The sequence below is a fragment of the Xylocopa sonorina genome, chromosome 6 (genome assembly GCF_050948175.1).
Source record: "Xylocopa sonorina isolate GNS202 chromosome 6, iyXylSono1_principal, whole genome shotgun sequence".
Classification (NCBI taxonomy): Eukaryota; Metazoa; Arthropoda; class Insecta; order Hymenoptera; family Apidae; genus Xylocopa; species Xylocopa sonorina.
This window is the reverse complement of record NC_135198.1, coordinates 4,068,089-4,084,899: the sequence shown is the minus strand read 5'-3', so window position 1 is coordinate 4,084,899 and position 16,811 is coordinate 4,068,089. Positions and strand designations below refer to the sequence as shown.

Sequence of the window (16,811 nt, the reverse complement as noted above, 5' to 3'; positions counted from 1 at the left end):
CCAGACGACTCGAGAACGATTCGCGTGGCACGCCCTGGCTTTTCGATCGCGATAACGCGTTGCGAATCCTCGTATCGTTTCGGTTTCTGATTTTCTACCGTCGTTTATATCGCCACCGACGATTCCTTGTTTGTTTAACCGGCTGTTAATCGCGAGCAGCGTTTGTTTGTTTGCGAGAGTAAACGAGAGTAAAAAAGAAAGGCAGCGCGTTAAGACTGAGATGGAAAATTTGAAGAAAACAATTTTCTCTGCGAGATGTTGTTCGACGGGATTTCTCTCTCGAGCGTATCGCGATACTTCGCGCGGTCTTACGTCCGTTTTGTACCTTTGAAATCCTTTCTGTAGCTAATTTGCACTCTCGATCTGTTATTATTGAGCATGTGAGAAGAAGCATAATTTGTAAGGCTTGTAAAGAGGGAATAGTATAAAATACGAACTCTGGATGATTCATTGCTTTGCACACAATTAAACAGATCCATCAATGTAACTCACTGACGATTAAGATTACACGTTAGATAGTCGAATCTCGATGAAGTCCTGACAAAGCGAGTCTCTCACTGGCCGTACAGGCTGACGCTTCGCATTGTCGAGTCGAATTTTTAAATAAACTTGTGATTCATCAACCTGTTTGTCTATCGTCAATGATAAATGTATTAAATCGCGACACGACGAATAAATATTATAAGAGTGGATACGTTCGACCAGTAGCGAACGGAAACTGAAACGCGTGCGAACAATGCGTCGTGCGTTTGCAAATTTATCGGAAGAAGAAAAATTAATATACACACTAAACGGTATGCATTAACGCCGCATTATACAAAGATATGCAGTAACACGCATTTGTCATACTCTACATATTCATGACACGCTACAAAAACTTAACTCGTTTAAAAGAACATTCCACACTCCCAAGGTCTACGAATTACACTCTAACCCTCAAACGCCTAACGTCGTTCGACTACACGCGATTTACCAACGTAGCAGGTACACGAACCCCAAATTTCTACGATAAAGTCAAAATCTAAATTAAACTGTCTCCCACGATATTTAAATTCAGAGTTACAAACGATACGATTTCGAATCCTATTTTCGGACACGCGAATCGGTAATTTCAAAGGGCCCACTTGTTTCTCAACAACGTCCCACATTTTACGTACGAAATTTCCAATCATATTCGCGTATTCGAGAGTCAACCCACGAGCACCCTGGGACCGGAGTAACGCGCGAAGAGCGGCAGCCATTATCGAACACTGTAGCAACTCAAGTAGAAATAATAGCGCGATTTGTTCGATTTTCAGTTCACATGAAACGAGTGTTGTCGACAAAACGGTGCCATTATGTTTCTCGTTGCGGGAATGTCTTTCTTTTTTTTTTTATACACAAATACGCTCTCTCTCTCTCTCTCTCACTCTTTCTCGTATGATCGTTGGCTGTCTGACACGCGAGTTATCACAACGGCCTACCGGTGATCCGGAGCCGCGTCGTCGACAACTTACGGAAATGTGGCGCCAAGATATTATTCGTTGAACACATGCGACCGTTTTACGTAGATACGTGCGTATGCAGACGAGCATACACCATCGTACGCGTATCGTTCAGCGGTGTTCGCGATACACGCACTCGTTCCCCGGCCACTACTAAACTCCGCCACGGTTCGACAGTGCACGCATCCTGCCGGATGACCAGCAGCGTTTGTTTTTCAAACTTGCTTGCCAGCTACTACTTTTTCACATTTTCCGACGTTAACATGCAGATAGACGAACGATCGCAGAAAGCGTTGCTACTCGCGCGCTGGACTAGTCAGACATGGAAAACTCCAGTGCGGCGTTCTCCAAACTGTGATCAACATAAACAATCGACGAGTGTTCCTCGAGAAACGATCAAATTTTGATTAGAGAACAACGAAACGAGGTTTGCTTCAGTGCGTTTTTAATATTACTCGGAGAAGTTTAGAGAGAAATTTTTTAGCCGCTCTTTCTGAACATTTCTGGAACTTGGAGAAGTGTTTTCTGGTGAGAAAAATTTGGGAAACACAGGTTTAGTATTTATGGTAGATGCTGAACTGTTGTAGGTATCGTTAGCTCTTACCGTGGTACAATCGAGAATATTAGTATGCTTTAAACATGAAAAGCTCTACTGTAGAAGTTTCGTGTGATCAGTATATTACGAAGATCCATAACTCCTAGATTACCAATTGAAATAAAACTCTGTAACCAAAGTTCTATTAAATCCACGTTCTGTCATCTCGACAACGTATCATTTTTAAGCGAAACAAAAAAGAAAAAAAAGAGGGAAAGACAAATCTTGAAATGCTCGAGAAACTCGAGACATCGATGTTTCGTATGATCAGCATATTACTATTTAACTATTTACTGTTAATTGAAATAAAACTCTGTAGCCAAAGATCTATTAAATCCACGTTCTACCACCTCGTGAATATTTCATTTTTAAGCGAAACAAAAAAGAAAAAAAAGAAGGAAACAAATGTTGAAAAGCTCGAAAAACTCGAGACATCGATGTTTCGTATGATCAGCATATTACTATTTAACTATTTACTATTAATTGGAATAAAACTCTGTAACCAAAGATCTATTAAATCCACGTTCTGTAATCTTGTCAACATTTCATTTTCAAGCGAAACGAAAAAGAAACAAAAGAAGAAGACAAATGTTGAAATGCTCGAAAAACTCGAGACATCGATGAATTTCGAGAGTTCGCGAGCTGTGGACGATTGAAGGGGGCCCGTTCGTAGTTCCCGCATTTGGAATCGCGGGAGCGTAGAAAATTGTGGTTCGAAAAGGGTTGATCCGGTGCCGACGCACCGTCTGGCTCGACGGAGCCGGCGAGGGGGAAAATAAACGCGTCTACGTAGCGCGGACGAAGGCAAGGCACGAGTCGCGGTGGTTCGTCGTCGAGGTCCACTTTCGGTATGCAAGAGGAGAACGTGGCACGACGCGCGGCTATATTAAACTCGCTCGAAAGTCGTATGCGTGCGTAAGCTGTTGGTAAGCTCGCAAGCACGGCCAGCCTTTCCCGTTCAACCCGAATCACAACCATTTCCTTAACGACGATCCACCTATCCGCCGTCCGCGCGCCTCCTATACCAGCCGATCTTTTCTTCCCACCTACGATCGCATCGGTAATCGAGCATTCCGTTCGCGAAATAAGAGCATACCGCCGCGACTGACGATTAATCCAGTCGAAAGAATCAATGAGCGATTGCGCAACGAAACGGTATTGGTAATTCTTGAGGAAAGCACGCGCACGCGTCCGTCTCGAAGGAAACGATGATTCGTCAAAATGGAAAATGGTCAACGAGGATTGATCGAATTTGATCGAATAAACGTTCGCCTTGTAATTTTCAAATGAATCATTTTTGTTAAAGCTGGTTAATAATTATCATTTTCACGGAGTGTTTCACTCGAGTTTGTTCAGTGAGTGGTTGAATATCGTTTCTTATTTTTGAGACAGCTTCTGATGCGAAACGTGAAGGATGTAGATATTTAATTACGAGTTACAGAGGTTGGTTCCGTGTAATCATAATTATTTATATAAAACAGTGGGTGTAGATCGTCGAGTGTGCTCTAAGAATAAAATAAACTCGCGGCAACTTTTCTAATTCGCAGAAGATTCATTGAACCTCCCAAGTGTTTAACTTGGTCAGTTTCCAAATCGTACATAGCGAGCCTCAGCAAGAAAAGCAAGCTCGGCTTGAACAAATGAATGGATCCATAATTTCTCCCTTTCTCTCTCTCTCTTTCTCTCTGTCTCTCTCTCTTCCTCTATCTCGATGCGAGATTCAATAAAAGCGAATTTCAGATTTTGATCCCGCACGTTCCATCCCGTCAAGTCGCTCGCCTATTCGGTCAGCAGCGAGTAATGGGTCAGCACTCGAAGTACAGAATTTTCGGTTGACAATTTCCGCGGATGACTCATAGCCTGGGATCACAAACTATGTCGTTGGAAAGCTTCCAGTTCATTGAAAGACTCCTTGGGCGAAAATCACCGATATGTGACAAAAGAAAATCGAGATTTCTGCAAGTGAAAACCTATAAACGTGCATAAATTTTTTCCTAATAAATGGAGAAAAACTAAATACGAAGGCAGCTTTGTTAAACGTACTATTTGGAATACAAAATTTGTGACTAATGACGCGTTAGAGATAAAAATAATTATTTTACATCCCTTCGATTTCTGTTTAATTTCTAAAATGTTTAGCTCGTCTAATGTTATTGCATATTCGACCACTTGTGACGAAGTTGGCCATAACAATTTCAGGGAGCTGTTATATGCGGTGCTGATAAATTTGTATCTATAATTATATGCGACTATGTAACACCAGCGTGGTAACAAACGTTTCAGGCTTATTTACATTGCCCAAGGTAAGTACCGTTATATCATTCGGTAACAACGCCGATTACGAGGGCTACGTAGGCATTAGATAGCCATTTGTAACCTCAATGCAATATTGGTCGACGATATTCCAGGAATACGGCGAAAAACAAATTACAAATGGGTATAAACAAACTTTATCTGCCCCCTCTAAATTTATTTAAATTAAGAATTCACTGAAATGTTGTCCGTTGTCCGTTCGATCGAGGAAGGCCAAGTTCGCTTTAAGCAACTACCATTTCATTTCGCACAACGTTCCCGCTGATCTAAGTTAACAAGTTGTTCAAGACCGTGGCAAGCAATTCACTTAAACGAATTTCAACTTGTTCGGCAATTTTTCTAACCTGAAATTAAAAGAGAAAGAAAAAAAAAAATAATAGATACGCGGGGGATCCTCGAAGTTAATAATTGGTATCTTCCTGCGAGCAAACCTAATCGAGACAAAACCAGCGCGAAGGATTCTCTATTGCGGAGAAAGAATTGTTTGCTGAAATTATATCAACGGGCGAACGGAAGGCAAACGGAACCGTGATTGTGCTTCGACTGTCGCGTACTTCCGGTTCGCCCTCGGCCCGTCTGGCAAACTCCGCCGGCCGCGGACAAACAGTTCGTTTTTTGCCCACGAGATGACAAACGATGGCGCAGCACTCGTAACGGTATATCCGCGGAAAGATATCAGTTTTTCTCTCTGATGGACTCGCGGATAGATATCCGTCCCGTAGAAAAACCCGAACCGCGATTAAAAGAGAAAAAAAAAAAAGAAAATAAAGGAGAACCACATTCAGAGTACACACATTCCAGGGTAATGAATTCCAGAAAAAAGTCGGGGTATAATTGCGGTGATATAACTCTCCAATTACGATATCGTTCAGGAGGGAGCCATTACTCGAAACCCGTTTAAAATTACTCCTGCGTCCTGTTATTCTTTTCAAACGCCAATCTTTACTAGAGGGCACACGCGCGCCGCCATTAAAACTTGCATCGACGCGGCCACTCTCAGCCGTACGAGCATAATTTCACCAGGGTCCAACATTTGAGCAACCAACGAACAAAGATCCGATCGAAGGTATTTTCAGGACGGCAGAGAACCGATCGCGCGGTGGAAGATGAACGCTCGTATTAAAAGTTCGCCCGCAGCGAGGAAGAGGCGCGCGCAAATCCATCCGAGCGACAGGAACAGCCGAGCGATAGGAGAGCGAGTTATCGCAAAGGGGCTATGGGTTTTCGCGATACCTTCTACTAACCTGTCGAGCTATTACGCTATTACGACCTGGGGGCCACTAATGGGGCCCATGCTGCGCACGAAGGAGTCACGTTACGCACGCATGCAGCTCTCTACGGTCAGCCGCGTGTGCACGCGTCGCAGCGGAGAGGTACGCGTAGCCATGTAACGCAGCGCGGTTGCGTTTATTCGAGAGAGGGCCCTGGCCTGTCCAGCGGGGCAAGAAACGGTTACACGAAATACAATACCGTCGTACGTGACATACGGACACGTCGATGCATTCGCAGCCGGTGCGGGTGCGCACGCCACCGCCTGGCCCATCGAAACCGAGCTGGCGCCCAATTTTTCTCTACGACCTCTCTCTCTCTTTCTCTGTCCACAGTTTTTTTCTCTGCCTCGCGCGTTTTAATAGGAACACGCTCGGCTGCTCTTCTACGAGCGGATCTAATTTATTACCCGTGCGATTGCACCGAGCTATTGATAACGTGGCTGCGACAACTACGCCGCACGGTACGCGCGCCGTTCGTTCATGCTCCTTATCTGGAGGCGAACGCACGCCTCGGCCACAGTGTTTCTTTTTTCTTTCTTTTTCTTCGCTTTTTCGTTTTCGAACGCGTTTCTTCCTTTCACCTCGATTCGTCGACCCTTAATCGATGCGCGCTACCTTGATTACGACTTCGCGTAAAATGCTCGATTCGTTGGTGTATTGTTGGTAGAGATTGGGACTGGGAGGTTTGTGAGAGTTTGTTTTTGGGGGTTTTTTTGATTTTGTGGTCGTACGTGTTGAGATAGTTGAATCGAAGCGGTATAGTTTGTGAGATCTAGGTCCGAGTAGGGAGCGGAGACCAAAATGGTGGCTACTTTTGGTCTGGCTTCTCTCATACGTGGTATACGCTTGCGCTGGCTTGTTCGAAGCTTATGCTGTTCAAAATATGTTTCGAGTGAAGAGATTTTATAGTTAATGATATTAAATTTGTATACGTGTTCGTTTTCAAGTATCTAACGCTGAATTCCAGTACTTCCAACAATTTTTTTCCAAAGTACTGGACTTTGGAATTTCATAAAATCGCTGAATCAGTAAATAAACAAAAAACGTATAGAATTAATGAATAAAATGTAAATCGAGCGAACGGAGAGAACGAAGTGGTATTTCAATCCGTGAAATTTATTCGCGAGATATTAAACGAAATCAAATAAGCGAAAAGTACACAAGAATTTTCCATATAATTTCGAACGAAACGCGAGAAATAAATAACGATTAATTGGTAGCGAAGTTCCTAAATGAAACACCTTCGAAAACCAACAAACCAACATTGGTGTACAGAGAGTGTCCCGTAATACCCGCGCGATCGTAGATACAGGCCAGAAAAATGGTAAATTAAAGTTCACATGAACGTATATCCGACGTGACCTTGTTTTCGAGTTGTGCAGTCTGGTACGTGTCGCAGCAATTTCCTCCGCCTATAGACACAGCATCGTTCAATATTAATTTATCTGGAAGATTTAAGGATCGCGCGGTGACACTAATTTGTCAACACCGCCAGGTATTACCATTATGATGAATAGAGCATAAAACATCGACCGTTCACGGCGGAATGTTTATCGCGAGTTAATGGTAATCGTAAATTTTTATCGAAAATAACGACTTAACCAAACAGTGAAATGGCAGATATGCATCTTACGTAAGAGACATCTCGCAGAGTGAAATGCTTGTCAGAGCTAGGCTTCCGTACGTGGAAAGGTTTGCGAACCGTCGTTTCGCGCGGCACGGAACGGGTTATAACTCAAAAACAAAGCCACATCGAGCGTGCATACGTTCCTACCGATCCTTTTCATCATTTTTATGTCCCGAATCCACCCCTGCACCATTTCCATACTCCTATCTCACGTCTTCTATATTATTATTACCGCACGGCAAGCTGACAGCCATTTCGGTCCCCAGAAGTCGCTTCTTTCGATCGTTAGGATCGCTTCGAAAGCGTAACGCGATATAATAACCAACGATTCAACGATACAATACACCCACACGCTCCACTCTCAGTAATTACTCGCTTCTCTTTTGTTCAGACACATTATGGCGAAAATGGTACTTTTGGATAAACGATAATGTGTTTCGTGTACGTTGGTACACAACATCACGGGTGTGCGAGCGAATAAGAGACGAGGATGAGGTAAAATCAGCGAAGAAATTCATTTTGGCCTGCGTTAAATTAAGATGGCCAGATCTCTGACTCCCACGTTTCAGCCAGGCGACTTGGGCCAAGGTAGAACCAATGGACCCTCAGTCCTGGCTCTGTTTACCGTGGATGACGTTTATTTTTTTCTCTTGCAATAGATCCAGTGGCAATATCGAAGCAAAAAAATTGAATTTGAAACAAACAGCCGCGAGACGTTTCTCAAGAAACTTGAAAATCATTTTGCAAAAATTTAGGCCGTCTCGACTGAGGTGATAGCGCTCGACTATTAATTGCATTAAATATAGAATGTCAATTATAGAGTGTGTCAAGGTAAATCGTGAAGTTCTTCTGCACACACACTGGCTATTGCTCGTTCAATTCAACGTCGCATAATCACGACTTGGAAAGTCATTGGGACGAACTTAAGTCGTAATTGGATTGCAATTGAACAGAAGTAGGTACGGTCGGACATTTGCAAAGAAACGAACGTCCCTGTCACGTTCGACTAAGTATCGGGTATCCCACAAAGGGTTTTTTCTACGATTTCCACTCGCGAACCAGACATACGCGAGTGGCTGCACCTCCGACAGACGCTTCGAGGTCGGTTTCAGCTGGACGAATAATATCTCGCCGGCTAATTTCTTTTGGTAATTAACGTAGTCGAGCTTTCCTTATCGGAAACGTTCCGATAGCGGGTGTCTATAAAAATAATCGCGCGAACTTTCTGGAAAATATACAGAGGCATACGCAACAAGTTGAGATACACGAGGCAGTCGTTTTTAAAGCGACACAGTAATTATTGAAAACGTTCGCTCGAGCGGCGAACAGAAAATTTCGACGGTGAGGACAATGTCACGAGTTCGTGCTGAAACGTGGCCACTGGTTTTAGTGCACGTCTTTTATCGAGCTGCTCGAATACGAAAATGTAGCTTAACGTCGATACGAAAGCATTAAAAACGATATCTGATAGACGATGACATCATTGTCGCGATACTTTCGACGGTTGTTCCCGTAATCTCGAAGACGCAACCGCAGCGTTTATCACCGTTCGTGATTCGTGGCCCCGTATAACGAGACACAATACACGTACTCCATCAGCGAAGATAGGGAAAAGCGGGTTTTTTTATCTGGCCTCTAGTCGGTCGAAATTTTTTCCATTTTTCTTTCGTTCTCGTTTGTCATGATGGCCGAGAAAACCTGCCATTAACTACGCTTACCCTCGAAACCGAAAATAGAGAACAGCTACATTTCTTCGCAATTTTATTTTAATTAATTAACAAAGATTCAAGCGTCATCAATTATTATTTATAAAACACGTGTTTTGTTTTACAAATCGATTTAATATAGACAGTCAGAATTATTTAAATCGATTTGTTAAATTTAATTACAATTCTAGAATTTTTACGATCTTTTTCTGCTTTCTCCGATCTTTTTTATCCGTTGGGCAATTATCGAACAATCTGTCTAGAATTGCTGTCATTCTCGTTTCAAGAATTCGACCGGCTCGTCCCATTCCTAGACTTCCTGTTCTTTACTCCTTCGTTCTAAATAATCCCACACGCGTTCCACAGTATTTAGGTCACAGCTCTCTTTGCTCAAAAATTCTCAAATGACCTGCGAATCAGACGGAATCGCCGAACCGCAATGCGATCGAGAGACGAATCATCAGACAATACGGTGGTAACTACAAGTGCCTCGACGAATCTGGGATTTAATCGTCACTGGAAAACCAGCGACACGAGTGACGCCCAAAACTGTAAAACCTCCCTGCTTTACCGCAGACAGTAAAACGGACAATAAGTTAGATCGTAACGCGGGCTGACGATAACACAGTCGACGACTGCACCTCGTCGTTTCTCCTACCATCGCCGACAGCACCGCAACCCAGCCAATTTCATCTGACGAATTAAAACGCAAACAACAACAATAACACCGAATAAAATTGAAACTCATCGAGAGATCGACTTTCACTCGACTCAAAAAACCAGCGGGTACCAAGACACACCGGGTGCGCAACGAAGAACCAATAAACGAGCGAGTACGAAAGAACAGTACGCATCGCGAGACGATGAAGGAAAAGAAAAAATGAAAAGAAAAGAGAAACGTTAACAAAGAACGATATACGTAAAGGAGCAAAATCGGCAACTCACATTGATCGAATATCTTAAGCATCGCTTTCTTCAGCTGCATAATCGTGCGCTGAGTGTGGCGGGGCGCCTCGACGATGTGGAACAATCAGGTTCATAAGGCGAACCGGCGCGGCCGTCACGTAAGAATCGAGCGCAGCTCGTCCCGCGCGCAACTCGTTCTTTCGACAGAGCAGTCCATCCTCCGGACACGAAAACCGCGGTGTCCTTCAAGGAGCGACCGTGCGTCTCGCAGGACGGTCGCTCGTCCGGCTGCCCGCCGTTCTCCGCCACGACCGCATCCTTGTTCCTCGATGCGCCGCTTCCTCTTCTCCCTTTCCTTCCACCAACGTCGCCGAGCCCGCGTTCCTCTCTCGTATACTCGGACCCGCTCCTCTCTGCACCCGGCCCTCTCAGCCCGCTGTTTCCCGTTCGACGCCCGTCTGCGCGCCGCTAGAAACGATCCTCAGCCCGCTTCCACGCTCTTCCAGCGACCCTGAGACCCTCCTTCTTCGCCCTACCGTCTTCTCACCCTGCACTTTCACCCGATTCCACCAATTAGTCCCGCCGTTTACCAACGGCACGGAAATTTTATTCGCCGCGCGAACACGCCACGCACGTGCCAAAACACTTCTCACCTGTTCACCTCCACTCGCGCCGCGTTGCACTTGTGCAAATCTTTGCGTTTATACCGCGCGACGCGTTCGCGGAATTCGTGCAACGGTTGCGCATCCACCGAGGAGCGAGGCACGCTGCACGCGGCTTAAGCTTCTCCGACGAATTAACACGTCCTACACTTTTTCCTGCGAAAGCAGTTGCACGCTGTTCCCGTTCGTGTTCGCTCCGCCGTGGCGAGTGTCGCCTCGTGGCTTTCTTCGAGGATTTCTTCGCGGAAGCTGGGACCAGCGAGCGAACGGATTCCGTTGGGTTCGTCCTGCCTCTTTGGTGAACGCTTTTGCTGTCTCTCTCGATTTTAAACTCCTACTCGCGGTGAGTTTTTCTTCTTGCGCTCCTGGGTCGATTGAAAATGTTCGATTACGGTTACTTCGGTTATTTGGTCGCTCGATTCCAGTGAATTTGTCTTGCTTCCTTGGCCAAGTGGCGCGTCACCGTTAGACACGCTCCAAAACGCTCGACGTGCTTTTACTCTGTCCGCGAACTTGCACTTTTCGCGTCGTTTCTTTAATCATCGCGTGTCCTCGCCGTTGTTTTGTTTCCGACGATTTTTCACTCTGACCGACGACACGCCTGTGGATCAGTTCTCTATGTCTCGTTGGCGAAGCGGGACATGCCACTGGCACGAACGGGACACGCGAGCAGAAAAAAGATCGAAGCGCCTGACGCGTCTCGTCGGGAAAGGCAACGATCACGCGTGACTCTGAACTTCGAGCAGGCACTTGTACTCCTCGTTTCCGGTGCGCTGGAGTCTGCACGATGAATGAACCGGCTGGTGTAATCGCCGCTGTAAACGTAGCGGACCGACCTCTCGGGGCAAATTTCCTTCGATAACGTCCACGTGGCCGCGAGAGCGAAGAGATACACGAAAACCAGCGGCCGTTTCGCCAACCCGCTTCCCCAACAACGGATACGGCGAGCAGCTATCAGCTCGACGATTTCGACGAGCCAGTACGACGGTATACGAACCGTCGTGTAAGCGTCGCTCGTAGTAGGAGACGATGTACCGATCGGATCGCTCGCGAACTGGAAAGCCGACTGCGCGCCTCCAATTCGCGACGCGGTTCACTTCTTCATCTCGCGAGAGATCGTTAATCGTAGAGGATGTTCAACGATCGATCGAACTGCCCGTTCGAAGACGTCGCACTGATTTCAAACACGATCCCGCACAGCTCGAGTTGACTGTACACCCTCGATAAGAGCACCTAACCTTCAAGCGATCCGATCAACGGATACGCAACGACGATCCCCCGGATTTTTCGACCACTGATGCTCTCGTCGCGATTGTTCCTTCACCATTGCACGCGCAACGAGATACCCGCGATGTACGCGAACGATCGTCGCGAGAAAGTGGGAGAAACTGAAACGGTGCGCTTGAAAACACAGCACGCGGCGTCTCACCAACGAACAGCTGATTTTCAAACTCGCAACAGCCGTTCAAAAGTTTCGAACCGCGCGTACGAGGGTCCCAGTTGGCGCGCGACTTTTCCACCCGATACTCGAAACGTCCGCGCCCCAGGACGCACAGCACCGCACAGGGAGGGGAAACAGGAGATTTACGAGCGCCCTGCTTCCTGCCCACGTTTTTGCCCCACGAAAGAAGGAACGCACGAGTCGTACGTCGTACGTTTGACGTCGCGACGTCCCTCCCTCTCCAACCGATCGGCTACGGTCCTCCGTCGTTATCGTCTCTCATACGCGCGCTCCTCCTCCAATAAAGAAACCGAGTCTTCGTCCACGATTTCCTCGACGAACGGTCGATTCTGCTCGCTCGCTTGAGACGTCGTGGTCGTCGTCGTCGCTCGGTAACGTAGCCACCGAAATTTCCTCGTCGATACCACCGTCGATCGATTCACTTTCCACTTCGATCCACGCTGTCATCCGTCCACGGTGCTATCGATGCCGCACTTCTATTCAGAGACGCGGCTATCCGTACACGAGGAGGTACACGCGTGCACAGAGCTCGTTGTTTACTCGTTCGCTTCTGCGTCGCCGGGTTTCGATCGCGATTTTCCACACAGTCCCGACGGGACGCTGATGTTCAAGGGCGACGCGAGGACCGTTTCGACGTATTGGAAACTCCTACGTAGGCGAGGACGGCACGCGATCGCGTTTCGATGAAACGCACAGGCTGGACGAAAACGACGCGGCTCCGTTTCGGTGCTGGGACGGAAGACGAGATCGCAGCGGCCGGTTTGGGACGGCGACCGCGAGCAGCCACGGCTGGGACCGTCGACGACACTGACGCTCTCGCGCGTTCGCCGCGCGACACCGTTGAAACGGGGGTGGCCCGTGCGGCTCGCGACGGGACGCGTTTCCTTTTTCCTTCCCTTTTTTCTCCCTTTGGCCCCCCTCTCGTTCCGTATGAATAATGCGCGCGGCGCGTGAACCATACGTGACGCTTCCTGCGCGAGTTTAACCGCGACTATCGGAGTCGAGGCGAATCGAGTCACTCGCGGTTCTCGACAGCCCGCTGCGTGCTAGAGAGAGGGAGTGCGTGAGAGAGAGGAGCGCAGATAACCGACGGAGACGGGAGCGCGGCAGCGAGGGAGCGAGAGGTGGAGAGACGGTGGGAAAAAGAAAGAGAGGAGCGGGTAACAAGAGAAAAAGGAAAAGAGCCGTGCGAGAGAGCGAGAGATCGTTGGATGGAGAGAGAGAGAGAGAGAAAGTGAGAGAGAGTGAGAGTAAGAGAGTAGAGAAGAGAGAGAGAGAGAGAGAGAGGGCAACAATTGTGCTGAAAGGATTGACCGAGACGGAGATCGCGAGAACGAGAGGGTCGAGGGGAGAGGACGCTTGGAAGAGGCGGAGAGAGGGAAATTTCACGGTAAGAGGGAAAGAAAGGTGGAAAGATTCGAAAAGTTATGGAAAATATAGGATTTCGATGCGCTTATAAATTGCGTTGCGTGATATCGGTAAACAAGACGTATTTGTGTCGCTGCGACGCGCGTACCGTCTCGTCTGCACTTGCCTATCTGGCACCGAAATTCTACGAGCGAATTAAAACTGTCGACGCGCGCACTGGGACGCCTATTCTTTCGCGGTTCGCCATTTAAATTTCCGACACTTGTTTTACAACGCTTTTAACCGCCCCGCCGGGTCTGCGAGGCTCTAACCTTGACCGACTAGAATTTTGATTTGTGCGGCTGTAGAGATAGGCGCGGAACGTTCCGTCGACATCCGTTTTACGTCGATTTCTGTTACGAGCGTGTTGCGGCTGCGAACGCGCGTTATCTGCACTGTCTAAGAGACGCCGAAGACGCCGATACGCTGTTATAAACGTCAATTGCGCGAGGCGTTTAGACGCCTCGGGGGTGAGAATTCGGGCCGCCTCGAGGCGGCCATTTTAGATAACTCGGAAACGTTCTCGTTAGGTTACGTATCTCGCACGCAACGTCCTTAAAATGTTTTCGACGCTCGAAACAGATGTACTTTACAATAGACACGCCTGGAAAGCGTCTTTCAGAGATCCCACGTCTTTTGACGCGAAACATTTAGTGGACTATGTTTAGACTATTCGCAATGGCTGAAAAGTGCGCTCGAGTCTTGGGATAGGTCAAGACGACGCCTTCGAGACATCCTGTTCTCTAGCACGAGACTTTTAAAAGACGACGCTCGAGTCAGTGGCTTCCATATGCGCGTGTTTAACGTCTGAACTAGTGATTTATAAAATATTCACGGAACGTCATCGCGCTATCTGAATCTACGTGCGGCGGAGGATGTATTTTTGTTTCTAGAAAAAGTTCGTCTCCCGTATCGTTTTCTTCCGTTCCACCATGACCCAATAAACTAACGACGAAAATATACGAACACGTACGCGTTCGCGTTTTTCGTGCGTTTATATAAATTGAGGCCACAATGACCGACGCCACTCCGTCACAAGATTGCCAGCGCGCTAGTTAACGATTAATGCAAATATCGTGCACATTATATTTTATTCCATTCGTGGTTCAATCACAATAAACCGTTCGCCGTGAAACTTCATCCGCTCTTTTCGAGTACCCGTTAAAGGTTACGACTGAGCGTCGAAAAATTCAAAAGAGGCGCCCGTCGCGGGACGAACGCGCACCGCGAGCAACAGCCCGCGCGCGCGCAGATTGGCAATCGCGCGATCAATTTCTAATTAACCTCCCGCTCGACAATCGTATTTGCAGTTATAATTATTAACACGCCCCAGGCGAGAGTCAACGGCTACCCGCGTTTTTCCCGCGGAAACGCTCGCAAGGTGTGCAAATACAATAACATGAACGGGCGTATCGATAACGATTACGGTGCGTATCGATTCGAAATCCCGTTATCGACGATAAACACGCGGGTACGGTAAATAAAACGAGGCGTAGATTAACGGAATGAAAAAATGATCGTTCTTTAACCATGCCCACCGCTGTCTAAACAAACGCGGCGGAAAAAGAACGAAACCATCGCTTCCGAACGGTTCGCAGGAAATACGCGACGATACGAGCTAATATCGACGAGGGTGAGCGTGCACATCGCGTTCAGGTTTACAAGAGAGAAAGATCCGTCGAGTTCTGTGAATTCAGCCACCGGTGACAAAACGGCGAAACGCATCGCCGTCACCGACGACGCGCGAACGAGGATGATATGCTGCTCTCGAAGACGGGCGGACAGATAAAAATTGTTATCTGCCCTGTCGGTCTATATGTGTACGTGCTTACATCGGCTTTCGCGCGATAACCACGCGCGCGTTTTTCATCTATTTACATAAGTATGCACGAGCGCCTTGGGCGCGAGAGGAACCGAGGAGATTCGAGAGATCTCGTTCGAGCAGGGTGGCGCGCGCGATTCGACCAGTTCGAAGAAAGAACGCGCGCGTTTCTTCGCCCGCGCGAATTCGAATTCGAGCGGGCGTAACCGTCTGGCTACGACGATGAAACGCGTAACCAGCGCGCGCTGTGAACGACCGCATCGCCGCGCGCGATCTTGTTTATCTTGTAAAACACGCGAAAGCCAAGATTGCGTGAGAAATCGTGCACGCGGCACGGTTCGGGACAATGAAATTTCTTTCGCCTCCGCGGCTCGTCGTTGCACCACGATCGCGCAAGTAGAGGTAAACGGAGTTGTCTGTGGCGCGATGGAAAATTTGTACTTCTCTCGTCCGGAGGAAAGGTAATTTTGTAGCGTCGAGACGCTGCGTCAACTTTATCTTTCCATTCGTAGTAGAATACAATTGGGTAATCGGTGATGCGATCAAATGGTTACTTTATTTGACGATTTTAGCTTATGTGGTGTAAGAAAATTATGAGGGGAAAGAAGAATTTGAGGTGTACTTGTGTATTTAGATATTTTTTATGTTAGTTGTAAGAGATTTATAGTTTCACAGTTGATAGAAGATAGATATTGTTAATTATATATGTTATATGTATGTGTAATATGATAGCATGTATCGTTAGGTTTGCTCAAGCCTCGTTCGAGTTATACAATCACCCCTAAGCAACGTCATTTCGACTTGCACGTTAGATATTCATACACACAACGAACATAACCTTTATCCTGCTTTTTTCCACCGCACCGTACACTGCATTTTATCATTGAATTATGTTAATTATCGAACGTTCCTGCTCCTCGAATCGTAATTACAAACCGCATCTAAAAAAGGAGTTCGTAAGCAGAAAAATCTAGTTTCAAAGGGTTAACCGTGTGTATCCACGGTCGATCCGATCTGTAATCTTAAGGCAGGCATTACGCAGCAAATTTAATTATGCGATTGCGATAAATTTCACGGAACCAACAGGAAAGACGCGTGTTTCTGCACGCATGCAAGAACGATGGCAAACAACAGTTCATCGAGTTGAAATTAGTCGCGCGTAGCGGCTTTTCCTCATATTTTTTTCTCTTTCTTCGCCTTTTTTCGTATTCCGCGTACGTTTCGACAAGACCGCACTGCTTTACGTAGGCGGGTTAATTAAACGCTTACTTACGCGCGATGGAACAAATACGATGGCGTACACATAGTTGAGAGTTTTCAATTAACTCCACCTAACAATCTAGCCGACGCAGGCTAAAATAATATTGTCGCGGTAATTAGTCGTGTTAGTCTTGGAGCGCTATTACGCTGTCGAAACATCCGAAGACTAACACGAGTGAAATTCTATCGGTACGCGTGCGATACGTTATGTTCCTCCTGCTAGAACAATGACTTTGTAAAAAGAAACACGTGTTGTTGCAAATAATAAACATCGACGATCCCCTTCGTACCAGAAG

The 16,811-nt window shown here is 46.9% G+C and overlaps 3 protein-coding genes across 7 annotated transcripts in view; all 3 read right to left on the bottom strand.

The window, feature by feature from the left end:
• LOC143424448 (uncharacterized) overlaps positions 1-11,891 on the bottom strand; it is a 167,126-nt gene extending 155,235 nt beyond the window's left edge. Inside the window, exons 1-3 of the mRNA XM_076896503.1 lie at positions 11,829-11,891; positions 11,662-11,738; positions 11,177-11,577 (exon numbers count right to left, since the gene is read on the bottom strand). Coding sequence (XP_076752618.1) covers positions 11,181-11,577; positions 11,662-11,738; positions 11,829-11,891 — 537 coding nt within the window. The 3' untranslated portion in view covers positions 11,177-11,180. The remainder of the gene's footprint in view (positions 1-11,176; positions 11,578-11,661; positions 11,739-11,828) is intronic.
• The window catches only part of LOC143424510 (dual 3',5'-cyclic-AMP and -GMP phosphodiesterase 11), an 89,059-nt gene that overhangs the window by 28,560 nt on the left and 43,688 nt on the right, over positions 1-16,811 (bottom strand). The gene's annotated exons all lie outside the window — the stretch shown is intronic.
• The window catches only part of LOC143424547 (putative hydroxyacid-oxoacid transhydrogenase, mitochondrial), a 146,651-nt gene continuing 140,630 nt past the window's right edge, over positions 10,791-16,811 (bottom strand). Inside the window, exon 9 of the mRNA XM_076896683.1 lies at positions 10,791-10,802. The gene's annotated coding sequence lies outside the window, so the exon portion shown is untranslated. The remainder of the gene's footprint in view (positions 10,803-16,811) is intronic.